This window comes from Elgaria multicarinata, chromosome 11 (assembly GCF_023053635.1).
Source record: "Elgaria multicarinata webbii isolate HBS135686 ecotype San Diego chromosome 11, rElgMul1.1.pri, whole genome shotgun sequence".
NCBI lineage: Eukaryota > Metazoa > Chordata > Lepidosauria > Squamata > Anguidae > Elgaria > Elgaria multicarinata.
Genome location: NC_086181.1, coordinates 29,910,356 through 29,938,157, shown reverse-complemented (window position 1 = coordinate 29,938,157; position 27,802 = coordinate 29,910,356). Strand labels below are relative to the sequence as shown.

Below are 27,802 nucleotides of genomic sequence, written 5' to 3'. Positions count from 1 at the left end.
ACCGGGAATCGCCCCTATTAAACTGAGCGGAATAAGGTGAGGCGCTGCCACTCCAGGGCTGCTACCAGGCGACCATTTCTTGCAGAAGCGCCCAGGCCCGTCCCCTGACTCCCAGCGGGCCATTGGCGAGATTCCGCCGCCAGGGGTCGCCCGCTCGCCCGCCGGCTCTGCCCAGTCTCCGCCCTCGCCTCGGCACGTGGTTGCAGATGGCCGCTTCCAGACGCCGCGTCGGGGAGGAGAGACGCGTGGCCTACGGAGGGGTGAGCGCGGCTTGGGGGTGATTCCTGCGCTCCTGGGGTGGGAGGAAGGGACGCGTCGAGGAGAAGGAGGCGGGCAGCACCGCGGGGGTAGCAGGAGGAGAAGACGGAGGGGCGGACTGGGGGCTATGGCCGGGGGAACGCTCTCCCGGTTAACCCCTCTCCCCCTAAGAATCTCCCTAACAGCCGTGCCCTCCAGATGTGTTGGACTACAACTCCCAGCACATCTGGAGGGCACGGCTGTTAGGGAGATCCTTAGGGGGAGAGAGGTTAACCGGGAGAGCTCTCCCTCCCCCTCCAACAAGGTAGCAGAGGATGGTGGGGGCAGACATAAAAATGGATTATGTGGGGTGTAGGAAGCAAGGAGGCAGGGAGTGTCGGCTTAGGACTGGAGGCACTGGCGTTCAGATCTCTACTGGGGTCTTATGCTCACTGATCATGGACCAGTCAAAACACCTTCAGCCTGACCTACCTCACAAGGTTATGGTGAGGATCGGGGGGGGGGGGGGAGCGCCAGCTCTGCAATCCTGAGCTCCTTGGAGGAAGGATGACGGAGAATGTAATAAATGAATAAGCATGCCTGGAAAGGATGGGAAAAATATCCACCCTTTTTATCACTTCTTAACTGCCTTGGTTGTAAACCAAACAGGATGGTTCAGTGGTGTTAAGAGGTCAAGACTGACATGTGTAGGTTGCATTTGTTTTTGTGGGGAGGGGTGGGGAGCCTCTAGATTGCTTGTTTTCCAGAACATTTCTTCTCACCCAAATTCAGTTTTTAACTTTCTGTTTCTTCTATATCCCTTGCAGACATATCTTCCTTTTTCTTGGGTGGCCTTGTCCTATCCCAAGCTGTCTCCCCAGTGAAGAAGATTCCCAAAGCCTTTGGTAAGCCTGTCAGCTAACCAGCTGCCATCTAGTGGGAAAAAGGTCGCTAGAGCACCAGAGTTCTCCGAGCAGTATGAAGTTAGAAGTTGTGACTTTTAGATAGCGTAACTTAGCAGTATTTACGTTTGCCTCCATATTCCGCCCTCGCTCTGGGTCCTTGAATTTGAAAGCCAGTGTGATGTCGTGGTTACAATGTTGGACTGGTACACGGGAGTTCCAAGTTCTAGCCCCCACTTAGCTATGAAGCTGACTGGGTGACTTTGGGCCAGTCACTGAATCTCAGCCTAACCTACCTCACAGGATTGTTGTGAAGCTGAAATGGAGAGGAGGATCATGTATACCACCTTGGGCTCCTGGAGGAAAAAAGGTGGGGTGTAAATGTAATATTAGATACATAAGTAAATTTTAGTTTTTAAAGTGCCTGTCCTTTTGTTCTGAGTCTTAAAAAGGGCCATGTGCATTGATAAGTACTATATAAATACAGGGATCCACAATTTTGGGCCGCCCTTGATAGCTAAGCCAAAATGTTATGGTTGCTTAGATGTTGCCCTTGCTGATTTGGCAGCTATACTGCCAAAAAAGCCCTATCCTTTCCTGCAGAAGAGGGTGGCAGAGGCTTGCCAGTTTGATCCTTGGTGGCCAAGGAACCCCCAGCTTTCCTCCTGACTTTGGAGCTGGGGAAGGGGGACAGGGATTGCTGTTGCAACTACAGCTGCAAGGTTGGGAAGAGGCTTCGTGTCATCATTTAAATTTGTATTTCTGCACTGCTGCTGTTTTTATCCTGGTTGTGTTTTTATATTGTATTTTGTATCACGTTTTTATAGTGTTTGTTTTATACTTTGAATGGTTTTAATTTTTGTGAACCGCCCAGGGAACTTCGGCTATTGGGCGGTATAAAAAAATGTAATAAATAAATATATAATAAATCATGGCTTCCAGCAGCACAGAGGCAAGAGAAAATGCGGAACCCTGAACCCTATATCCCGGAATGGGGGAGTTGTAGCACTTCCAATGTTGTTGAACTCCTGTGTCCCATCAGCACCAGCTAACATGTTCAATTGTCAGGGCTGCTGGGAATTATGGTCCAACAGCATCAGGGTTGGTGGCACAGGTTCCCCACTCCTGTTATATATACAAACAGCGGACTCGTTCCCCAACTGCCAACCCTTTATGTAGCCAAAATGGCACCACCCATGCATGATAGGGAGGTGTCAGCAGGCTTGGGGGAAACCTTTGGTTTGCAGAAGTGCAAAGAAATCTTTATAAAAAAACCTCCCAGTAATTGACCCTCCCAGTAATTGACTGTTGACTGATTGTTCCTGGAGTGGCAGCAGGGTGGGAATTGGCAGGGCAAAGGAATGGAGTATTCTGAAAGAAGGCATGGCTGGCTGGAACTCCATGCTGCAATGCAAGATGCACCTGGTTTTTCTGTGTAAGAGGGACTGGGTGAACTTGGAGAGGCTGGCTGACTCCTGGGTCTTCCCTTGCGCTCACCTTTCTCTTCTTCTTTTCCTTTATAGTGAGTTGCCTCCTGACTGGAACTGCGCAACCATGGCTGAAGGAGGCGCTGATGGCAACCAGCCGCCGCGTGAACATCCCCACAACCTCCAGGGCTTACTGCAGATGGCGGTCACTGCAGGCAACGCAGAGCCTGCTCCGATGGAGCCCATGTCAGACGAGGTGCACAGCTTGGCTCGCTAGAAGCGGGGGTGTGGGGGAGAGTGAGGACCACTGGTTAGAGAGGGGAAATGAGATGGGAGGACTCTCATTGCAGGCTCCTGGGGTTTACTGGGCAAGGAAGTGGTGCCCTCTCAGGCTATATGCAGAGTTAATTACGGGTGTTGAATGCCAAGATTTTCTTCCAAAGGACAGGGCAGGTTGCATAGGAAGTCGAATAGGAAGCAGTGTCCTATTGTTCTCTCTGTGTTTATTATTATGGTCTGTCGGATTCACAGAATTCTGTGCAGCTTACAATAAAAATTACACAGATGTTCAAAGAGAAGCTATCAGTAAGGCCAATCTAAATGACAAAATACAATATTTTTTCCTAATGTTTAGGCTGTCAGCTGCTTATGTAACCAAACCAGAGCCATCCATACACAAGAGTGAGATATTGGCAGGTTTGGGAGATGCCTAAAGTACATAGAAGTACAAAACATTTTAAAGAAAAAGAAAATCTAAGGGGAGGAAACTCCCAAAACAGCCACATGAGGAGTGAGCATGTTTATCTGCTACAGATTGCTGACTGAGTTTTATTTTTTTTGTGAGGGTGTGGGAACGGAAAACTGGGGAGGAAACGGAGTAGCAGGAATCCTAATAGCAGCTCCACTCCTCAACATTTTGTTACAGGTCTCGTGTGTATAAAAATTAAGGTTAGAAGACTAGTCTTAAAAACAACTCCCATAAATAGGAACAGATGAACCTGTCCAATCTGTGTATGGTTATTTTTTAAACCTTTTTCTGTTCCATTTTACAAGCAAAAGCTTCCAAGAAACTTTTGAATGTTCAACAATTCACTTGGTATGAAAGCGATAAAAGGCTAACAAATTACAAAGTAATAAATGGGCCGAACAATCAGCAGTAGCCACAGGGAAACAGCAAAAAAGTAAAATCGGTCATGCATTAAAAGCTTAGGAGGATAAAATTGTCTTCACCTGGCACTGAAACGCTTGTATAGACGGGGGCCCAGCTTCGTGTCTCTGGAGATTATATGACTGCTGGAGTCCCCCTCTCCCAGCTCCTGTCTCTGGGTTCCACCCAATGCTCCTACCTTTGAAAGTTAGTGGGGTGGCTTCCAGATACAGGGACTTTTCTGTGGTGGCACCCTAGTTGGGAATCTCTCTCCTCAGATCTATAGTTCAGGGGCCAGGTAAGGACTGTACTTTTTGCCCAGTTGATGAATAGTATTTTATTGATTTAAATGGCTATTTTTGCAGTGGATTTTGCTTAGAGATCATCTGCTTTAATTACCTGGTGTTAATTACTGTATTGCTTTAAGAATGATTGGTTAGACACCTTGGGAAGTATTTTAAATAAGTACAAGCTTGCTTAACAAGATAAGTTTGAATATAGGAAGCTGCTTTATACTGAGACTGTTCCCTGCTCTGTCTAGCCCAGGGATGGGAAAATATTTAGCCTTCTGGCTCTTCCCAGCTCCACCCAATGCCTTTCCCTTGTCAGCGCTAGAGAAAGGCTACCTTTCTAGCCTTTCTGAAGACATCAGAGCGTGGGGCTTCAGTGAGAGGGGCTGGGCTTCAGGGGGGGACTTCCTGACATCAGCCGGCCATTGGGGGAAGTCCCAGGAGGCAGTCCACACCCAAGGTCTGGAACAGTTCCCCCTCTCTGAGGGTACGGATAGGAGACTTGCCACACCTCACTCTCCAGGGTGATTGTGGGTTGATTCTGGGACTTCCTACATTCAAATCTTGTGCTCTGCCACTGAGTCCCATAGTGGTGAAGCGTGTGCTTGTGCTAAAACTGGTGGTCAACTGGTGGCCCTCCAGCTGTCTTGGCCTACAACTCCCATCATCCCACACCATTAGCTATGTTAGCTAGGACATGGATGGGAGTTGTAGGCCAAAACATCTGGAGGGCTGCAAGTTGCCCAACCTTGTGCTAAAAGTTCACAAGAGAGTAGTGCCTACCGCATTGCTACTGCTGTGATTTACAGTGCATCCTAGCAAAACGCCTCCATGACGTTGGGCGTTTGTTTGTATGTGTGTGTATGAGAGAGAGCGAGAGAGAGCAAGAGAGAAGCAAGGGAAGGAGAGTTTGTATACTGTAAGACGCTCTGGCAGGATTCAGTGTTGTATTTGCAGCATCCTGTGTGCCCACCCACAGACTGCATTTCCTGCAGAATCCCTGTCACTGGTGGCCAGGAAGGTTGTTCCTCACTGCAGCATTCTGATTTCCTCCGTACAAGGGAACAGTAGCTGCTCACTCCTATGGGGGGAAAGTGAGGTGTTGTACTTGGGGCTGTGTTTGCTTCCTGCTCCAGGCGACTCTTCAGAACCAAGCCTGCTCATATTTGCATTGTTGCATCTCTTCGTCTGCATGGCCCAATCCTCGGTTCTGTTTCTTGGTCCATCTGTAATGTGCTGGCTTGTTGGGAGACCGTCCGTTGTACACTGAAAAAGTTTGCAGTTTTATTTCTGGCCCTAAAACTATAGGAGCAGGACAATGAATATGCTCAGATTCATCCTGGCTTAATAAAATCTAATGGCTGTGGCCAAAAGTACTTCTGAAATTCACCAGAGGAGAAATCCTGGAGGTTCAGATAACTTTCTCATTGTCATCATCCCAGATGAAAGTTGAGACTACCTTGAAAACAAATACATACAACTAGTGCTCCTTCTAGTGCCTTAAACTGCCCAGCACTTTGACCCTAATTGATGACTAAATACAGTAGACATTTATTGGGAATCTAGAAGAGATCCCAGAGGTGAAGTCACAGAGAAACTTCCTTTACAAGAAAATAGAAACCCAAACACTTGAATCTAAATTAACAAAGCTGGGAATGTTAGCTTTGAACTGAGGCTTTTCACTTTAAGATTATTCGTTCGTTGAAGTAGGTTTTAACCTGGTGGATGCTGCTTATTTTGTATTGATGTGTTTTTAATTGACATGGTTTAATTGTGTTCTCTGTCGTGTGTTTTTATTTTTTAATTACAATTTTATCTACGTTTTTATTGCCTTGAGCACTATTTTTAGTGGAAAGACAGGATATAAATTTAATTATATATAGTGCACACAGGGATATTTTACTGACTGACAACTTCCATTAGCATATCTCAATTTTGGGTCATTCACAAAATTTATCTGGGACTGTAACAAGTTTGCAATTTGTTGAAATTTAGTAACTGCATTTTTATTACCTTCATTATTAAATAGAAGTGATATTAGGATTGAGGCAGGTGTGATGTCTATATATGAGATGATCCTTCAGGTAACCTGACCCCAAGCCATTAAGGGCTGCAATGTTTAAGAACAGCATTTTAAATTAGGCTTGGGAACAAGCTTATAGCTAGTGCAGAACATAAAGCAATGGTGTAATATAATCTTATTGGCCAGTTTCTTTCAGCTTGCTCACTGTCCTACTTTGGACTGGCTGAAGGCTCTGGACCGTTTTCAAAGGCAGCGCCATGTATAATGCATTGCAGTAATTCGAACAAGAAGTTACCAGAGCAGGGCTAATTCTAACTAGGCTACCTCTGTCCAGATATGGTAGTAATTGGTACATCGGCCTAAGTTGATAAAAGACACTAAGTTCATAAAAGTCTACCTGTGCCTGCAGTGATAATGCTGGCTTGAAGAGCACCCCCCAATTGCAAACATGATCCTTTAAGGCAAGGGTGCACAACCTTTTCAGTCCTGGGGGCCCGTATCGGCTGCCTTCTGGAAAGGTGTGAGCCACACATACACCTCTCTCAACCAAGCAGCAACAGATCTTGGTCTTCCAGCATCAAGCATCTATTTCATGTCACAGCATCAAGGTGTTGATGCCCCTTCCTCTCCCTGGCCATCCTAACCTGATTGCCAAATAAAAAAGATGGGGGAAACTCTCTAGGAACATGCTCTATGGTTCCTGCCATAGAAGCCTCATTCCATCCCCATAGGGTCCTAGGAAGCTGGCAGGAACCGTCAAGTACTGCTTCCTAGGATGCTCCAGGGACACACTAGGAATGAGGTTTCTATAGAACCCTAGAGCATGTTCCCAGTGTATTTTTTCCCTCTACCTTTCTTTGTGGAGAAGATGCTCATCCTCTGGGGAGGCACCAGATAAAGCTTGAGGAGTTGCCTGTAGTCCAAATGCTGCACTTTTTGCACCCCTGCCTTAGGGGGAGTGTAATCCACTCCAAAACAGGATTAAATACCACTAAGCCACCTAAACCAACCATCCACTAACAGTACCTCCAGTTTGTCTGGACTGAGTCGGAATGTCTTGGCCTTCATCCAGTCAAGGACCGCACCCAGGCGCTGATTCAGAACATCCACTGACTCACCTGGATTCTATGAAAAGAAGAGAGAGAGAGAGAGAGAAACACTGGGCGTCATCTTCATATTCATGACACTTCGTCCCATATCTCCAGATAACCCCTCTCAGTGGTTTCATGTAGGCGATCAAGCGCATGGGGGATAAAATAGAACCTGGTACCATAACTGCCATGGGGTAGAACATTAATCCCTCAGCACCACTGCAGAGCCATTGCAGAGCCATTGCAATACCCACCCTTAGACACCCAACCCAGATTGCCTATCCAGAAGAATACCAAGATTGACAAAGATCCGGTCTTTGGCCTGGTTCAGACAACACGCTAAACCATGCGGCTTAACCAGAAAATGTTTGAGGGAATGCATTCCCCTAACCGTTTTGTGGTTAAGCCGCATGGTTTAGTGTGTTGTCTGAACCAGGCCAGTGTTGTGTTCAACCCGGTTGAAACGCTTTTGTTCTTATTCTGCGTGCACGAAGCTGAGTCTGAGAAGGAAGGCGCTGTGCTATTTGCACTGACAGCTTGGGGCTGTCTATACGCAAGGAAAGCCCCGGGGTGGGTGCGCGGTGGCGCTGCGTTGATTGTATGACGCAGCAGCCCCATCGCGGGGGTTTCCCACGAAGTTGTGAAGTAAAAAAAGCTCCCCTCAACTTCTTTCTCCGGAGTGAGGCGAGCACAGTGCATCCGCTGTCTATCCTTGCTCCGGAGTTACGTGGGCCCAGCCGCTGGAAACCCCACACTTTTGTTTATCGCAATAGCAACCGTATAGGCAGCGCCCCCCGCCCCCAGTCTATTTCTCAGTGCAATTCAAGGCGTTGGTTAATACCCTTTAAAGCCCTAAGTGGCTTAGAACCATGATACCTAAAGAACTACTTATTTATTGACTGATTTGAAATGTTTATAGGACGCTCTTCTGCAGTGTCCTCAAAGTGCTGTAAAATAAAACAATTGAATCACTGTTTCAAAACAATGTATCATTTTTTAAAAAATAATAAAATACAGTAGGACAAGACAGACATGGCAGCATGAAACCTCAGGTGCTTAAAAGGCCTCAGGAAATAAAAAGGTGTTCACCTGACACCATAAGGAAAGAAAGGTGTGTCTCAAGGGGGGGGGTGTCTACAGGTGTGTGTCTCAAGGGGAGGTAATTCCAGAGACAGTCCCTGCCTTCCGCCATCAGCCACCTCTCCTCAAACGATAGCAGAATCTGGAGCAGGCCCTCAGAGGCTGCTCTGAACAGCCTCTGTGCGTTTTCTGAGGTAATCTGATAATGTCCCTCTGCCTTCTGAGGTATGTCTGGTGGGGACAAGTGAGACAGTAGTTCAAAGTTGTGTCTCCCAAAATTTGGAATGCCGGGAAATTTTGGTTTTCTCCCACTTTGCTGGTGTTCCGTTGCTCCTGGAAGATGACTTTATTTATTGAAAATATTTTTTTATCCCACTGCTTGGCCAAGAAGGCTCTTAGAACAGCTTGCATGTGTTTGTTAAAGCACACAGTCCTTGTCTACAGGGTTACAGTCCAGAGAGACACAATACACAAGGAAAAAGGGAAGAGGAGGGAAGAGGGGAAAAAACCAATATTTCAATAAGGCTGGTGGAATGGCCTGATTCCACCCCTTATTTCCCTCTGCACAACCTCCTGGAATGGCTGTGGTAGTTGATAGGGTAGGGGCCCTCATGATGGGGATTTATTAGGTTCTTTTCCAGCCTTTCGTTTGTCTGCTGCCAACATTTCTTTCTTTTTATCTTTCTTTTGTTTACTCCCAATGTTTCTTTAGTTTTAGGTCCCCTTCCAGTTTGATTGTTGCTTTTATATTTTACTGATTTCTTTCATATAGAAAATCATTGTGTATTATATGTATATGTATTTATTTTCATGTGAGCTGCTTTGGGCCACCTCCATTTTGGAGGTGGAAAAGCAGAGGAGGTTCTGTAATATGGGCTGGATCCAGAATTACATTGGATCAGCTGTGATGATGGATGTGGACTTCTCTGCCCCCTAATTTCCACGGCAGTCCCTTCAGCCCCTTGAAAATGCTACATAGAAAATCAAGAGACCCTGCTGAATGGAGTGAACTGTGGTGTGGTGATCCCTAAACATCAGGCAGGGGGTGTCTTCCACAAAAAGAAGCCCCCCCCCTCTTCTGGAAGGCAGATCCCGGATCCAAACCAACCTCAATAGAGGCTACCTGAGATGAGTTTAGGGTCTCCAGAAGAATACTAACCTGGCCTGCTCCTGTGGCTTCAGCAGACGCTTGGTATACACAAATCAGCACATTAAAAGTTTTTTTCAAGATAAGGCTGCATCAAATGCTAATGTTTGAGCATCAGTGTGCTGATGGAGATACAGACTGGGCCACTAACTAAAAGTTGCCAGTTCTAGATGAGGAGGACTCAAAGGCAAACACAGCTTATTCTACCTGCATTGGCTTGTACAGGGGTTAGGTACACTCCTGGGTCGTCTAGGATTTAATATGGGGGCCGGAAGCCAATATTTGGATTTTTTTCCCCTGACGGGAGTGAGTTCTTCACAGGGACAAGAAGCGTGTTTATGTGAGTGAAATTTCCTGACGTTTCCTTTTCTTTCCCCTTCTTCATTCCACCGCCTCCATTGGCTGACCTCCAGCGGAGGCAGTGGTTACAGGAGGCGATGGTTGAGGCGTTCCGGGGGCAGATGGATGAGGTTGAACAAATGAAGGAATGTCTGCGGCTACTGGAAGCTTCAACCCCCGGAGCGGAACGTGGGGAGAGTTCAGAGGAAGCGCATTCAGACCTCGACCGCCGAGAGGGTGCTTTTGACATTCTGGCAGAGTTGTGTGAGAACCTGGATAACGCCGCGGGTACGAAAATGACCACGTTTGTGCGTGTGCATGTGGAGGATTTTCTCCCCCATTACTGCTACGACCGATGGGAAAACTGTTCCTTCTCTGGGCAGTGCCGTCGATGGGGTTTCTTATTTTTTAGCAAATGCTTATATTTCAGAGTCAAAGGAACTCTCTGCCACTATAACTCAGAGTCCCACAAGCTTGGCCCTTTTTCTCTGCCAACAATTCTCTTCGCATGCTTTAAAACCTCCTAGAAGTTTGTTATCAGAGGCTTAGGCATGAGATGAGCACCACCACTAGAGACAAGATGAACTATTAAACATGTAATTTATTCAAGGGATATTTTGTACGTAAGTAACTACTAATATTTACTTTGGGGTTTTCAAAAGAATGCTTGCTTACACTTCTTACGGACTCAAGAGGCATTGGTGCTGATACAAGCCTTTAAAGATTTATTTTACCGCAGGCCAGATTCCCTCTGCTTCTGCCACAGTCAGATACACTCACTACCGGGGTCATGGAGCTAAAGAGGTCCACCCTGTTGCTGCAAGACGTCCCCACTGCTATTTGCCCTCCTTGATTCAAACTGCATTATGCTCCAAGCAGAGCACTTGTGTGCTGCCAGAAGAACGTTTACTTAGCAAATAGCTTGGGATGACGCATGCAAGTGAGCCAGGCTGTATGCTACAGAGAAAGTAATTGGGTTGGGGGAGGTGTCAATCCAGGGTGATTCACCTGTCCGAAAATCCCTGTCCCCCACCCTGACCCTGCATATCAGCAAAACCATCTGTCGGCATCTCCGAAGGGATGTGTAATTGGGTGCCTGCCCATGCTCCTAAGTAAACCAAACCAAGTCAGGCAAGTTCCTAATGCCCAGAGAATGGAGTGTCAGGAAATCCCAAGATTATATGGTTGGAGATCAAGAAATGCCCCTTCCTAACCCCAGTTGGGCATTTGGGGGACAGGAAGGTTGCAAGGCATCGTAGCCGTTACGTGGACTTGCCCACATTACGTTTTTTCTTCCGTTCCTCTTCTAGACTTCTGCAAACTGGAGGGCATGCGGCTGCTGGCGCACCGGTACCTGGAACATGAGGAGCAGGAGCTGCGCTGGCGAGCGGCCCACCTGGTGGGCACCTGTGCCCAGAACGTGCCCAAGGTGCAGGAGCAGGCCCTGGCGCTGGGCTGCATGCGGAAGCTGCTGCGGCTGCTGGACCACGATCCCAGCGAGGCCGTCCGGATCAAGGCGCTCTTCGCCATCTCCTGTGAGTGTGAGGCTGTTTGACCCGCTGGGGAGCGGAGGCCAAGATGAAAACGGCTGTGATGCAGGTTCAGTCTGCCCCACACTGCTTGTCCTGCAGCCGACCAAATTTAAATGCTTCTATTCCGCTGGCCCCCCACCTCCCCACAAGCAGAATAAACAGCACATCAGATGGGAGCAATTAATGTAGAGGAAATGGTGCAGCAGGGGAAGAGTTAAATGCCTCCTCCCCCAGCACCGCTCCTATGATCAAATACAGGACCCCCCGCTATGCAACTGCCTTAAGATGTTCGAGGCGGAGGGGAGGAATCAATCATGGATTTTCCATGACACATCCGTTCTGGCTCCCTGAGATAATAAAGTCCTGCCATTAGCAATGGGCTCGCTGTTTTGTCACTTTGCAAGGGAAGGTTGCTAAAGCCTCCATTCTGAACTTGGAGGATCTTAACAGCCCCTCCTGTAGAAGGGTGTCAACTGTTGCCACTGCAATGCTTCATTTTAATGTTGTATTCTGCTTTTTTCCCCTCTAAAAGAAAGCTGAAAGCAGCTAAATGACACCAAAACAAATGCAACAGTCAGGACAACAACACCCAAACCACCAATCCATGGGAGTTTTGTCATTAATTGCAGAGGGAGATGGATTGCCTGCTGGGCTTACACTTAGGAGTAGCTGTAAGGTGTAACTATTAAAACACAGCAGTCCCACATATTTCATTTTAAGTTATGTATTTCACTTCCTTGCATTCCTGGCACAAGTGTCTGATCAGCACCTTGGGAACCTTCAAAACTGAGTCCTTGACTGTTGGGAATGTGTATTTCGGGACCCTGGAATTGGCTAGAGGGATCAGAGTTCAAATCCCCGTTCATCCAGGAAACACACTGAGGTGACCTTGAACTAATCAGCCTAACCTTGCCTGCGGAGTCATTAACCATGTTTGGATGATCAGCGGGGGAGAAATGGGGCAAGGAAATAAGTGAATATAATGATAATAATGGTAATGTGTATGATCACAATTATTATTATTGCTACCACTATTATTATTTTGGCCAATTGGCATTTTATGTAACATTGTCAGAATATGAATGCTGATCCTCCTATTCTTGTGTGAATGACAGGCCCTTTCTACACCTAAGGATGATCCCAGGAAAATGGAGGGATCGCTCCTGCCTGCTCCCGGGATCCCCTGTGTGACATTTGGATGCACAGGGATGATCCCGGGGGGGGGGGGGGAGGCAGGTGTAGAAACAGCCACAGTCTTATTATTTGATCATTATTCTTGCCGGTTCACTTCTTGGTCCAGTCAGAAGCCGTATCAGCCATCCTATCCAGTGCTTGAGGTTACTCACTGAGTCTCCTCTCTGAGGTGAGAAGTGAATCTCGGCACCAGGGCCCATCATTCTGCCCGTGAGGCCTTGCTGACTTCGTGAACTGCATTTGCTCATTCTTCTTTTCTCCCCTTTCTCTCTCTGTGCTTCCAGGTCTGGTAAGAGCCCAGGAAGCTGGCCTGCAGCAATTCCTACGCCTTGACGGGTTTTCAGTCCTCATGAGGGCCATGCAAAGCAACGTGCAGAAGCTGAAAGTAAAATCTGCCTTCCTCCTACAGAACCTTCTTATAAACCACCCGGAGCAGAAAGGTGAGAATCACTGATTTTGTTCACTGTTGGGGGCAGTTTCTTTGTGGTTTCTATCTTGGCTGGCTCCCTTCCCCAAAGCTCAGGAGCATCAGGCTTTTCATTCGGCTGCTCCATATACCAGTTAATTCTCCATTTCCTCCATCATGGCCACCTCATCTATCTTGAATGTCCCAGCCGCTCTGGTCTCTCCTCTCTATGATCATAGCAGCTGAAAGTTCTCTCACTAGTGGCACATGACTTCCTGACACGGTGTTGCCCCTGACCTGAAATCTACGTCTTTTCCTCGGTCAGCCACAGTGTGAGCCAAGAATCCTCTTGCCTGCACTGTTTATTCATAAATGAAAATTTAAAAAAAACAAAGAGTGCCAATGTAAAGGCTTAGATTTTATAGGTGTATCTCGTTCTGGAGAGAAACAACCACAGTGTACCCACTTGCTGATTGACTTTGGCTGCATCTGTGGGATGGTTGCAGCCACACATAGTGGTTATAGCCACTTCCACCACCTTAGGATGTCCCCATAATAGGTCTTTGTCAACCAAGTTGATTTAAGGAAGCTGAAGACGACACCGTTTCAAGTCTCCCCCCCCCCCCCCCAAATTAGAGGAGAGTGGGCTACTTCTAGCCAGGCAGTGTGAAACGGTTTCCTTCCTACAAGTAACCACACCTTTCTTCACCTTCGCTCAAGGGGTTACACTTTCCCCCGTTTTTCTCCCCACAGAGACACTCTGTTCTATGGGGATGGTCCAGCAACTGGTGGCTCTGATCCGGACTGAACACAGCATTTTCCATGAGCACGTGTTGGGAGCGTTGTGCAGGTATTCGGGAGTGGGCTGCAGAGAATTAGCACCTGGATCCATGGGGATGCTGTGGAGGTTGGAAGGCTAGTTGCACGAAGTGGGAAGCACGCTTAGAGTTGGTACCCTTGGTCTCTCCGGGGAGGAGAGCTTCGTCTGTAGTGATAGGCAAGGGGATGCAGAGAGTGAGCATCCTTTGGCCCAGTTCTGGCTGAGCTGGTAAGAGCTGCCCTCTCACTCGCTCTGCTTGCAAGCTCTGTCGGTGAATCTTGATGACTCTATAGCCAAAACGGGGCTGCCAAGAAATGAAGGGGGAGGTACCGGCGTGCGTGAGGAAACCCCAAGCTCGGCAGAAGTACAGAAATGGTTCAAATCAACAAACCTTAGGCGGGGTAGCACCCCGCAAAAATCAACACCAGGCCAACGAAGGCTGAGCATACTCAATGGCTATGAAAGATTTAATGTCTCTTGAAAAGGGAAAAGGTGGGGAGGGAGATGAAATGGAGTATCCTGGAGCAGGGCCTGGCTGACAGGAGTGCTCCTGATAGGATGTGAGAATACACAGCAACATTTTTTTGCAAGTCCCACTTGTCCACTTCTAATCTCCACTTCCTTCCCTTTGTGTGACTTCTTCCTCTTCCCCACCCCCAAAAGCCTGGTAACAGATTTTCCTCAGGGTGTACGAGAGTGTCAGGAGCCAGACTTAGCACTCGAGGAGCTGTTAAAAGAGCGCTGCAAGCTAATAAAGGATCAGGACAAATTCCAGGTGAGCCCAAACGATTCTGCCTCTCGTCTTTTTCCAGTTTTGATAAATGCGGGGCGTATGGGTGGCGATAGGGAGGGCAGGGCGTGAAGAGGTGTTGAAGCTTCTCTCTACAACGGTGAGGGCTGGAAACCTTATTTATTAAAAAAGGAAAGCTCAGGAAAGCTGAGAGAAGAGAAGCTGCAAAAAACTAAGCCCATGTATCTCTGCCTGCTTCTTGGGAAAGTGGAAGCTTGTTGCTCATCACATTGTGCATTTGCTCTGTTTGCTTGTCATTAGGGGGATGTCAGGCACTTTTACTGACTTCTTAAGGCACAGGTGGGCAGACTTCAGGCTTGGGAAATCTCCCCTGGTATTTTAGTACTTTCCTGATCGCCATGGGCGACAAAAGAATTGCATGCAGGTGAAGGAACAGAGCACTCTCAGCTTTTCTCCACACCCAGCTTAGAAACCATGTGGGCTGGCGGAAGAGGGGAGCCTGTGATGTTCTGCTGCCTTATATGCCATAAATGTCAAGTAGGCTGTAGGGTGGATTCCTGCATTGAGCAGGGGGTTGGACTCGATGGCCTTTTAGGCCCCTTCCAACTCTACTATTCTGTGATTCTATGAAATGTAAATATCCGCAAGGTTAATTTTATTTATTTATTTATTTATTTATTACATTTTTATACCGCCCAATAGCCGAAGCTCTCTAAAGGTTAATGGTTTACATTATGTATAAAGTTCCAAGAAGTAAGTAGGCCTTAATGTACTTACGTTTTGTATCCACAGGTTGGGTTCATAGGGAGGGGGTTTGATTGCCAGAGTGCTGATTGGATGGTTGAGGGGGAGTGCTTGGATTGGCTGTGTGAGAGTGGGAGGAGCTAGAGAAATGTAGCTCCATATAGATGAGACAGAAGAGGGTGTGGGTGAGGATTCTGTGAAGAGAAGTAGAGGATTGAAGTGTATGGTTCGATGAGAGGTGGATACTGTATAGGAAGGTTTGGTGTGGGTTATTGACAGTGGCCTGGTTCAGACAACACGCTAAACCATGCTGCTTAACCACAAAATGGTTCCATTTTGTGGTTAAGCAGCATGGTTTAGCGTGTTGTCTGAACCAGGCCATTGAGAACAGTAGTATTATATAGTGCCACCTTGTAAGAAAGAACTGACAGAAACCAATACGCTTAGAACCTTGTAGCCATACGCATTTGAACTGAGGAAACCAATAAGCTTATGTACACGCACTTACGTTAATACATTCAAATTACATTTAAGAGTAACTGGTGTGGGCTGTGGAGGAGTGACTTCTTATTGCCAAGTCTAAAGGCCTTTATTCCGTTCTTATTCTCCTTGATCTAACTGCAGCCTTTGACACGGTTGATCACGATCTTCTTTTAGATTCCCTTCATGACCTCGGATTTTGTGGCTCTGTCTATAACTGGTTTGCCTCCTATCTAGCGGGTCGGCTAATGGCAGCTCGTCTTCTTTTCCCCTTTCAGCAGGGGTTCCGCAAGGCTCGGTGCTTGGCCCGCTGTTGTTTTCTTTATTCATGTTGCCCTTGGGTAATCTTATTCAATCTCATGGCCTCCAATATCATCTGTATGCCAATGACACACAATTATATCTTTCATCTCCGGATCTTTCTCCTGATATTCACGATCGTATCTCGGCATGTCTTTCAGATATCTCCGCTTGGTTGCTTCATTGTCGTTTGAAACTTAATATGGCAAAGACTGAATTGTTTGTTTTTCCTCCTAAACCTTCTCCTCATCTCTCATTCTCTCTTACTGTCAATGATGTTACACTTACTCCACTCAAGGAAGCTCGTAGCCTTGGCTTTATATTTGATTCCTCACTCTCCTTTATTCCTCATATTGAGGCAGTAGCTAAATCCTGTCATTTTTTCCTGTATAATATTGCCAGGATTCGATCATTTTTGTCTGTCTCTTCTGCCAAGACTCTTGTTCATGCATTGGTTATTTCTCGGTTGGACTACTGCAACCTTCTTCTCACATCAGTCCATTGGTTTCTGTTCACCACTCTGCTGCTAAGATCATCTTCTTGGCTCGCCGCTCTGACCATGTTACTCCACTTCTGAAATCTCTTCATTGGCTTCCAATTCACTTCAGAATCCAATATAAACTTCTCCTGTTGACCTACAAAGCTTTTCACTGTCTAGCTCCTTCCTATCTTTCCTCTCTCATCTCACACTATTGCCCTGCTCGTGCTCTTCGCTCCTCTGATGCCATGTTTCTCACCTGCCCAAGAGTCTCCCCTTGCTTGGCTTCGTCCATTTTCTTCGGCTGCCCCTTACGCCTGGAACGCTCTTCCAGAACATTTGAGAACTACAAGTTCAATCGCAGCTTTTAAAGCTCAGCTAAAAACTTGATTTTGCTCTGACTTTTATACTGCCTGTTTGGTGCATTCTCTTCCCCTCCTTACTGTTTTATTATGATTTTATTAGAATGTAAGCCTATGCGGCAGGGTCTTGCTATTTATTGTTTTACTCTGTACAGCACCATGTACATTGATGGTGCTATATAAATAAATAATAATAATAATACTGAGGAGAGATCAATGAATGGTGGCAGCGGAATGGGAAACTGAGGGCTAGGTTGCTGGGCTGTGGAGCCTAAAGAATAAAGGCGAGACAGGAGCAGCAGCAGCAGCAGGCCAAACCCCTCACACACGTCATCAGCACAGGGGGGATTGAGTGGTCCTGCGTGCTCGTGGCATGGATAGTCCTGTTAGGTAGCTGGTGGGCATCTCAGGTGAAGCCAAGATGACACAGGTGAGGGCAGGGCATCACAGAGCCCCCTTCTCTGCATCCAGTGGGCTGCTGCAGAAGAACCAGAGGTCTCTGTCCTTCCTCTGTCATCCCCCAGCAGGCTAGTTAATTGCCTTTTTGCTGGGTAGTAACCTTTGTGAGCTTATTTACAAGGCTTTATTAAATTGAACCTTGTGCCACTCTTCCTTCTCCCCCCCACCCAATGCATGCAACATGGGGCTTGTACCATAGCGCCGCCAAGGAAGGCATGATGCGTTGCTTGGCGTTCACAGAGAATCGTGGCCGGCGGTGGCTTTCCTTTTTAGTACAGAGAGACCCTAGCCCTTTTCTGTCTCTGTAGTTTCTGTCTCTACTGCTTAAGGAAGGAGCGGATAAACCCACCCAGCCACAGGAGACTCGAGACGGCCTTCCTGACCTCGGATTGCCAGACGGGTGCCATTTGTTTCGGGGCCCAGTTGCGCTCCGATGTTGTCCTTCCTGCTCTTTGGAACTTGATTTGAGGGGAGGCAGCTGGGATATGCCGCCTTTGTTTTGTGTCTGTGGCTCTCGTTGTGTTTACTCTGAACAGACAAGTTCCCACCCCCTACTGTTAGCAACCCACAGTTTTCTCCCAATGTAGCAATTAGGTTGCACCAAGCTTGATAATTAAACAATTGGCGTAATGGAGTAAGCGGCGGGGGTGGGGGTGGGGAGATGAGGAGCAAGCCTCGCGGTGTCGCTTCGAAAATGCCCAATCCCCCCGCTTGCTTCCCCCATTGAGCTTCACAAAATCGACGAGACGAGGACGCTTTGAGACCCTGAGCACGTTCTTACACGTGACTGTCACGTGAAACACGTGAAGGAGGTGGTTTTGGCAGCTCACCATTCATGTAGGCGGGGCGGGGCGGGGCGGGGCAAAGGCCTGAGCCACCGCCAACTCATTAACGGGCTTTGTCATTGGTTTTATTGCATTTGGGTTCTTTGTGTGCGCTTTGCTTTTTTATTGAGTTTATATCACGAATCTCAAACATTAATAGCTTCGATTAAAATAAAATGCCAATTAACAGCCATTCAAATTTGTGGCGTGCCGACGTCTATCTAACCAGCAGAGGAGTAGATCATTAGCTTAGCAAGTCTTTCCATAAGGTACCGTGAGTTTGTATGTGGTTTTCATGCTGTATGTCGCCCTGGGAGCTTCGGCGGTGCAGTGAATCATCAGTTGACTAAATGAATCAAAATAAAACAATGTGAGCCACGTGGGCAGCAGAGTCACGTGATGCAGCTACAGCATCTCAGGCAGTGGGGCGGGATTGGGGGTAAGGAGAAGGTTCTTGTCTTACTTCGATTCTAAGACGCCATCGATTCTAAGGCGCACCCCATTTTAGAGATGTTTATATGGGGGAAAAATATTCTGCCATGCATGGGGAGCGGATTGCAGGCAGGTAAGGGAAGAGATGTGGGTGGGAGCCAACCGGGGAGCACTTGCAAGGGCCCGGAGGCTTTACCAGCTGCCACCACTTCTTGCAGGGAGCGGGAGGGGGTCGTTCGCGAGGCGCAGCTGCGAGCCCAGCCCAGCAACTCACCTCCGTCTTTCCTGCCGGCGCTGCTGCTCCTCCTCTGCTGCACAGAACCAGCAGCCACAAGAAGCCGGCGGCGCCCGCCCGCCTCACACAATCCTCCGCGAGCCCTGCAGCGCCCGCCCCGAACGGAGCTGCATAGCCATGCCCACTAGGCCCAACCGGGCCGGCTGTGCTCGTGGTGCGGCAGGCGGGGCCCACTTAGTGCTCGGAGCGCTGTTGGTGTGTGTGTGAGCCCGGTTAGCTCTGGGGAGCACAAATAGGCCCAGGGCAGCCGCGGATCGTCGCTGAGGCCCCCAATCAGGCCAAGCACATTCCCCAGCCTACATGGTGAGTGCAGAGCTGCTTAGGTGCTCAACAAGCCCTTGAGCCGCCTGGGCATCGAGAGCAGGGTGGAGGGATAACAGCGCACTTTGCAGGCGATTCTAAGACGCCATCGATTCTAAGACGCAGCCCGTTTTTAGAGATGTTTATATTGGGGGGAAAGTGCATCTTAGAATCTAAGAAATACGGTACTTTGAATGCTCCTCGCTCGAGCTCATAAAAATAAATTGTTGGTAAACAAAAATCTCCATCCACTTAAAAAAACCACCGGTATGTCAGGGTGAAATCCAGCTCTGGCTGCCAGCTCCGCTCATTGCAGTCAAGGGGGTGTTCTGTGGTCCGCTTGGTTCAAGCCTCTCTGGAAAGAGCAAGGCATTCTTGGAAAATAACCAGTTGCTGTTACGCACTTTCTCACATTTGCAACCCCTGAGAAATGAATCTCTTTCTCCAGGCCAGCAGGTTTCATATCTCGCCCGACCCCTTCCTCTAAATCAGGGGTAGGGAGACCTGGTGACCTCCAGGTGTTTCAAATACAACTCCCATAATCCATGATGATTGGCTGTTCTGGCTGAGACTGATGGGAGTTGTAGTCCAAAACATGGAAGTCACCAGGTTGCTTACCCATGTTCTAAATTATAACTGCTGTTGTTTTTTAAAAAGATCATTATGAATAAAATTATTTATTTATTTATTTATTACATTTTTATACTATCCAATAGCTGAAGCTCTCTGGGCGGTTCACAAAAATTAAAACCATAGTAAAACAACCAACATGTTAAAAGCACAATTACAAAATACAGTATAAAAAGCACAACCAGGATAAAACCATGCAGCAAAATTGATATAAGATTAAAATACAGAGTTAGAACAGTAAAATTTAAATTTAAGTTAAAATTAAGTGTTAAAATACTGAGAGAATAAAAAGGTCTTCAGCTGGCGACGAAAGGAGTACAGTATAGGCGCCAGGCGCACCTCTCTGGGGAGCTCGTTCCACAACGGAGAAAGCCCTCCTAGTAGCCACCTGTTTACATATACTGTTAATAAAATTATTACATATAACTGCAATCTTACGCACATCTATCTGAGAATAAGCCCCATTTAATACAGTGGGACTTACTTCTGAGTAAACATGCATAGGATTGCACTGTAAGCTTAAGTCTGTGTAACTAAAATAAATACATGTTTACTCCTGTCTCCCATCTGACAAATTTTAGATCATAAGCTCCTTGGCTCCTGTCTCACTTCTTAAAGAGACATACATATGTACAGATTGCTGGAAGAGACTTGGAGCAGGACTTTGATGGGTTTCTGAAGGAAATGCAGCCAGTACAGGCACTGAGGACTTCTCTTGTGGGCTGTTCATCTTTACCACAGAGGACATCATTTGAAGCTGGCAGGCTGTTTGGTGGTACAGTCCTCAAGGGATTCTACCACCATTTTGAGAATGTATGTGGAGGCATTATGGCAGGCTGTTTTGTCCGAGAGGTTAGGCCATTCGCAAAGAGCTTTTGGTGTGGGATGCTGTGTTCACAGAAGTTATTTCTCTTCCTGTGGGCATGCAAACTGAAATGGTACAGTCCCTTGAAAGGATTGGCTGTAACTGTAGAGATTACAATCGGGTGTAAGGAATGTATATAGGGCTCACCTGTTAATGTATGAATATGCAAGCTTTGGAACCAATACGGAACTGTTTTCATCGAGCAGAATAGAAATGGTACAGAGAGCAAAAATGGTTAGTAAGACAAATATTTCTGGTTGCTTTGGAACTGAAAATCGCCATTACTTCAACAATATATTGGCAATCAAATCAAGTTGCAATGATCCGAGAAGAATCAGAATTTCCTGACCTCCTCCATCATTATTATTATTATTTTATTTTTAAATAGGAGGAACAGGATTTCTGCGAGACACTTCTGCGCCTTTGCTTCCACAATCAACCTGATGAAAACAACATGGACCGGTAACTTGGCTTCCCATACTCCCACTTGACACTGTTGAAGTTCTCTTGGAGCCATGTCAGTTGGAGACACTTGATGGAAACACCCATGTTTATCCTCGAATCGCTGAGCTGGCAACAGGCTGGAATAACAGAAGATGTCTTTGAAACGAAACACAGAGCTTGTTAGCCTAATGATCAGCAGGAAGACACTTTCATAAGCCATCACTGTGTAACTTCCTCTCTGCCATCCTGCAGGAGCGTTTTGTCTGCAGCCCTCCTCCACGCAAAATTTACCTTCAAGTAGCCAACCAGACATAGTTTCATGATCTCCATGTTTAACCAGGAAATGACACCCATTCCCAGTCACTACACTGCTTGTTTTCAGAGCTACTTGAGTGCCTTTTTGATTTCTTTATCCAGGTAGTAGTTGATCTGCAATAGGGTCTCTTTAGATCTGTAACTGAAATGGAATCAGCTGCTCCAAAGACAAATGTACTCCAAATCGCATCTTTGGAGATCATCATTTCAAAGGGGCAGGGGCTTGGGTGGGTGTGTACAGAACCTATATCTTTACCCATCACTTTAAAAAACAAGAGAAAGGTTCAGGTAGGGGAAATAGGGGAAAGTAATCTCTGTTGTGGGTAGCGTTGCCAACTGCAAAAGAGCATGGAGTCCCTGCACATCTGATCATTGTGTAGAAGAGCGAATTTCAACCCAGAGTAGCTTGTCACGCAAGATACACTTGCTGAAATTCCCTCTTCTACACAACTATTAGAGGTGCAGGTGTCCTCTTCTGCTGCTGGCCCCCTGGTTGGGGTGGTGATTGCATTCCACCACCACCCCTTTTTTTTTAAAAAAAATTGGCTTATAACTAGGTGTATTCCAATGGCTTGTATCTCCCATCTCTCTGCTTTGCTGCTGTTATGTTCTCTGCATAAGTTTTTTTTAAAAAATAACAAGTTCTGTTTTGGGTGATAAGTCTGGCACATTTTTTTATTTTTCCTACCAGCAGATTCTTTTAAAACTCCTATTATCTCTCTCTTAGTTCTCACAAGCAAACAAAAAGGTGGCAGAGGAGATCTTGCGAAGTAGGGGTCAGCAACTGGAAGCGTCCCCCCACCCCAGCCAAAACCGGCCTTCTGACTATCATCAGATCCCCTTATTTGTTTGTTAAATTTATTTCCTGCCTTTCTGACAAAATGACACTCAGGGCAGCTAACAATAATCAAATACAGATTCAGATCAACTAAACATAAAACCGAATCAATGAGAGACAGTGTGATACAGCAGTGAGAGTGTTGGATTGGGACTCTGTCCCCCACTTGTCCATGAAACTCACTGCGTGCGTGACTTCGGGCCTGTTACTGACTCTTAGCATAGCCTACCTCACAAGGTGGTTGTGAGGATAAAATGGAGAGGAGGAGGAGGACCATGTAAAGCTGCCCAGGGCTCCTTGCAAGAGGAAAATGTAGTAATAATAAATCTAATAATAAAATTTAAAATAAAAGAAATAGGCAGCACCCAAATCCCCTTCAATAGCAGACCAACTTAGATGCCATAGGCCTGCCTGAATGGAAACATCTCCCTGTCTTATCTCAGACCTATTCTAACCAGATGTGTTGGACAGCAACTCCCATAATCCCCAGCCAGCATGGCCATTGTAATCTTAACACAGCCAGGGGTAACCAGCTTTGGAAAGTTGGGTCAGAGCGATTTGTGGATGGAGTGGAGGGCATTGTAATGGGATTTGCTTGTGTGTAACGGGGCAGGGTGGGCGCGCTGTCTGTCCTACCACCTTCCCCAAAGTGACCCCCCCCCACACACACACAACTAGTTACTAGCCATGCTTCAGCATATAAAACTACAAAGAACAGAAAAAGAGTGGCAGAGATCCAAATACTGTGCCTAATAGATTTTGTGTTTGTTTTTTACTTGCAATGGCAGGTGTGCCATATGGCTTATGGAACTCCCCTTTTTCAAAGGAGGCTTGCTGTGCAAGGGGTGGTGGGGTGGAGCTGCTGTTCCAGAAACACAACTCCAGAGTGACCTCCCTTGGGTGTGTAGAACTGGTTGTGTGATTCTCTCCCTCCCCCCCCCACCCCAGTGTAAAGAAACTATTTACTACATTTATACGCTACCTTTCTTCTAAAGCAGGAGTGGGCAGGAAGTAGATCTTCAGATGTTTTTGACTTCAGCTCCCACCATTCCTGACCATTGGCCATGCTGGCAGGGGCTTCTGGGAGTTGAAATCCAAATCATCTGAAGATCGACCTTCTGTTCTAAAGTGCTCAAGGTGGTTGGTATTTATAGTGGCCTAGAATCTTCTGGATATGATGCAAAAGGGAGGGAAGAGAAGCATAACCACATTCAGTCACTCACACTTTCATACTTTTACATAATAACCACAGCATGAGGCATTTCTGAGAGAATCCAAATAGGAAGTTGATCCTAGCTAGGCCGGTGGTGTCTAACCTCTGCGGCTGATGCAGCCACAATTAGCATTTTATCCCCTCCTAATAGAACTTGGCGATCCTCTAACGATGTTAATTAGTATATGCAGGACAAAATGAAGTGTTGTCTTCATACAGTACATGATGAATACTGGAACTCATTGCAACAGGATGTGGGGATGGCCCATAGCTTTCAGGTGGCTTTCTAAAAGAAGGATTAGACATGTTCACAAAGGACATAATTAGCCATGATGGATAAAAACAGGAGCTGCAGCACCACACCTCAGATTATCAACTGCTGGGACAAGCCAGCCTTCACATTAATTTCTCCCGATGTCTGACTGGCTTCTGTGGCGGCAGAGTGCTGTAGCTGTGGGTCAGATGCAGCAAAATCATTCTTACTTTCTTATACCTAAGTAGTTCCAGTGGTACATGCACAGGATCTCACACTTTTTTATAGTACAACGTGCTTCTCTTCACATCATCCCTCTAAAAGGGCATGCATCTAATCCGTTTTCTGGATAGGGAACTAAGAAAGGGGATGGTTACTTGCTTAACCTCCGCTTACCAAATCCATGGTTCCAGTGGGCGTTTGAATCCTGGGCGAAGTCTAAAACTGGACTGCTGGAGAGAATTGTGACTTAATTTCTTTGTGCCTCTCTCCTGAACACACTTTACATTGAAGTAAGCCCTGTTAGTTGGATGGGTGATGTCACATGCACAAGTTATTACCACATACTATTTAAAAGACATTACACCACAACTATAAAATTAGTTGAACTGTCAAGTGTTTAAGAGGGGAAAGTGCTAATGGCTCTGCCACTGTAAAATAAATATTTCTCTCTGTGAGTTTTCAGACTACCAATGTTGATTTTGCTAGAGAAGAGTACGTTCCTTGACTTTTAAAAAGTTAGGTTTATTTTACAGTTAATCAGATTAGAATACTTTGAGTGAACAAGGAATATGAAAACTCCATATAAGAACAGGGGCATAAATATCTCATATACGCAAAAGAATTAACACCACGGCTCCCAGTCCTGGTCCCCCCCCCCCGGGGCCAAACTTCTCACCATATTCTCCCCTGCCCCAACTCTCCATCCTAACTGATTTAAATCTCCATCCTTTACATTCTCTCCCATCTACCTGGTAACTAGCCTACATCGAGGGATGAGGTGTTAGTTGGAGCCCATTTGAAATGGGATAGCCCTACCTACTCTTCTGAAAACCCACCACTTGTTCAGAATATTGACAACATCCTAACCATATTGAGGTTTATTTTAGGAACATAGGAAGCTACCTTATATTCACTCTGGTCCTTCTCGCCCAGTATTGTCCTCACTGACTGGCAGCAACTCTCCGGGTTTTCAGGCTGGAGTTTTTCCAGCTCTATCTGGAAATGCCGGGGATCGAACCTGGGATTTTTGAATGCAAAACAGGTGCTCAGTGGCTGGCAAAATTGCTGTTGACTTATCACAGCCACTTAAGATACAATATCCCATGTTTTGCAGTGACATCATGAACAGATATACCAGTCTTGAATTGATTGGATAATATTTTAAGGAAGCACACCGCAAAACCAGATTATTATTTTTAAAAAGCTAGGATCCATGTATATTATCACTTCCTGAAGATCCTGTTGGGCTCTTAGACAACCAGAACTGCTGATGCTCCTGGCCCAGCTATGATCTTATATATACTTCTATCAAAACTCATTTTCTGAGCGTAGGTCCTGAGGTAGCCAAAACAGCAACATCCATGCACAAGAGGGAGGAACCACTGGCTTGGGTGGAACCCAAGGTTTGCAGAAATAGGTGGGAGGCCTCGGGCTGCTAGTTGAGCTCTGGGCCAGTGGACCTGAGCTTTGGCCTGGAGCCAGGCAGCAGTATGTGTTTTTTTTCAGAGCTGGTATGGACGTCCTGGCAAGGGGCACTGGGGGCTTCAGGACTGTGGACCACCCCACACCCCTGGGGAAGCAGTCTCTGGTTGAACTTCAGGAGGTATTCAGTCCCCTGGCTCTCCCTTTATGCTAGGAGCTGACACAGGATGTTCCTCCACCAAGCCTCAGTGGGGCAGAGTCCTGGTAGGTCCTATAACTAACAATGCTTGGAAAAATAAATCCCAGACACTGCTTTGGCTGCCTGGTTTTGCAACAGCTGCCATTTTCAAATGGTGTTTTGAGCCTGCACAGACTCCCACGGTATGATAAACAAAGGGGCTGATAAAATCACACAAGGGAAAGAATCCTGAGGATGCATAAGCTAAAGTATTAATTAAAAAAAAAAATCAAACAATTGTTAGCAACATAAAAGAAACGGTTAAATAACCTTACATTATAACTTTAAATATAAAAAGTAAACGTAGACAATTTTAAATATTTTTTTGTGTTGGGGCGAATACAAGTTACCGACACTTTCATAAGCACAAGTTAACTTGTTATCTCCTAGGGATAGAACGAGGTTTAGAGCACAACCCTATGCATGTTTAGACAGAAAAAAGTCCTACAACTCCCAGCATGCTCCCATGTCTAGGCGTGGCCTGTACATGCTAAATAGGCTGGGTATTTAATTCCCAGGAAGCGCTTGTAAAGGAGGCCTGGATAGCCTCAAAAGTACAGGGACCATAACAAAAATCGCACACTTAGAAGATCCCACAGGCTGATATGCTGGATACACACAGTAGCTCTTCAGGTCAGCGATAACAGAAATGGGCCATAGGCCACGAAAGCGTATGAATGCCAGAGTGAAGGTACAACCCTATGCATGTTGAGATAGGAAAAAGTCCTACAACTCCCAGAATCCCCCAGCCTGCATGGCTGCCTGGGACATACTATTAGTTGTAGGACTTTTTCCCCCGCAAAAGATGCACAGGATTGCTTTCTGAATTTGTTAAGCGTTCAAGGTGCCACAATTCTCTTTGTTGTGTTTACAGAAATCAAATAAAATTATTATAATGAAGAAACGGAAAAGGGTGTGTGAGAAAGAAAAGGGGGTAAAACAGGCGAGCCGGAGTGAGTCCGCAATCCCGCGCAGCACATACTCCGGAGTAAGTCCTAGTGACTTGGGCTGGACGGCTCGGAAAAGGAGGCGAGGAAGCCAAGCGCATGCGCACCTGCTTCTCCTCTCCGCCCTCTGTTGGTGTAAGGGAGGAAGGCGAGCGGAGAAAGCGCGCGCTGCGCGAAAAGAAAAGAAAAAAAGAGGCGGGGCCAAACGGGAGGAAAGAGAATTCGGAGGAGTAGCGGGGCGGGGCTAAACGGGAGAAGGAGAGGCGGAGGAGGAAACAGCAGGTCGGCCGCTGGAGGCGCGCGCGGGGGATTGTGGGATCGCGGCGGTGAGAGCGAAAAAAAAAAAGAGTGAAGAGAGGTAGAGCGAGCGAAAGAGATCCCCCCCCCCTCGAGAGCGAAGAAGGGGCAGGAAGGAGGGGGCTCGAGCCCGGTGAGAGCGGTTGGCGGTGGGGGTGGGAGAGGGAAAAGGAGGTGGCGGGGAGCGCGCGCGCGAGTGAGTGAGCGAGCGAATGTGAGAGAGGGGAGCCGTGTGGGAAGGAAGCTGCCGCCATTTTAGAGCTCCCTGTGGGAGACCCTCCCCCTCTATAATCTCCCCCCACCCACCCCAGTTTGATTTCTGCCCTTTCCTTCCCCCTCCTCATGATTCCTCTCGAGGCCCACCTCCTTCGCCCTGTCAGGTAACCAACCTTCCTTCCCATTTCTCTCCTCCGCCCCCCTGAACGCCATGGCTTCTTCCCCCGTCGCCTCTTCCTCTCCATAACCAAGCTCTCGTAAAGTCTGATTAAAACTACCTTTTGCGAAGAGCAGCGCACTTTCGCTGCCTCTGTGGTACTTGAAATTGGGGCGTGGAAAGGGTGAAAGAGGACGGTGGCACTCGCGCCCACCCCAAAACACCCAAATCATTTACCGGCATCCCCCTAAAGTTCAGGGAGGGCGGCTTTAAGGTTACAAATGCGTGTAAAAATCCACTTGAACAGGATTGAAACCTAGTCGACTGAAGTGAACAATGAACAATGCACAAACCTAATGTTGTTGTTTTAAAAGTTAATTATTGATCCCCCAAAGCCCACCGTTCTGATAAGCAGGTGTTTTAAGGCCTTTTAAAAAGATGTTCTGGCTCAGATTTTAACACCATTCTTGAGGATGGAGACTTCTGTGGGGTGTGGGTGGGGTGGGTGATTTCTAATGCACACAAATGACTGTACACATGCTATTCTGTATTTTTGTTGTTCTGGGTTTGATTAGTCGGGAACAAGAGTATTTTAGTATACATGGCCCTAGATGTTCACTCATCATCCTGTGTGTGCTTTTCTCACAATCTTAAATCCTTTTCATGCCCTCTCTGCTGCCCCTCA

The 27,802-nt window shown here is 46.9% G+C and overlaps 2 protein-coding genes across 4 annotated transcripts in view; both read left to right on the top strand.

Moving 5' to 3' along the window:
* Positions 1-191: 191 nt before the first annotated feature.
* On the top strand, positions 192-22,249 carry HSPBP1 (HSPA (Hsp70) binding protein 1). The gene is made up of 9 exons (XM_063137839.1): positions 192-260; positions 1,065-1,142; positions 2,663-2,822; positions 9,758-9,971; positions 10,994-11,218; positions 12,694-12,849; positions 13,569-13,665; positions 14,299-14,410; positions 20,944-22,249. The coding sequence occupies exons 3-9, from the start codon at positions 2,694-2,696 to the stop codon at positions 21,019-21,021; spliced, it is 1,011 nt and encodes a 336-aa protein (XP_062993909.1). The 5' UTR covers positions 192-260; positions 1,065-1,142; positions 2,663-2,693; the 3' UTR covers positions 21,022-22,249.
* A 4,439-nt stretch (positions 22,250-26,688) lies between these two features.
* Positions 26,689-27,802, top strand: part of PPP6R1 (protein phosphatase 6 regulatory subunit 1) — a 58,722-nt gene continuing 57,608 nt past the window's right edge. The window contains exon 1 of one of the 3 annotated variants that reach the window (XM_063138383.1): positions 26,689-26,729. The gene's annotated coding sequence lies outside the window, so the exon portion shown is untranslated. Of the gene's footprint in view, positions 26,730-26,769; positions 26,878-27,802 lie in introns of those variants that run through there. The other 2 variants (XM_063138381.1, XM_063138384.1) reach the window with 2 other exon arrangements.

Bases quoted from the DNA above. Each gene is read 5' to 3' on its own strand.
- HSPBP1 (XM_063137839.1), top strand. From the start codon at position 2,694: ATGGCTGAAGGAGGCGCTGATGGCAACCAGCCGCCGCGTGAACATCCC. The intron at 2,823-9,757 runs GTGCACAGCTTG...GCTGACCTCCAG, and splicing joins TGGAGCCCATGTCAGACGAG to CGGAGGCAGTGGTTACAGGA. The intron at 11,219-12,693 runs GTGAGTGTGAGG...CTGTGCTTCCAG, and splicing joins GGCGCTCTTCGCCATCTCCT to GTCTGGTAAGAGCCCAGGAA.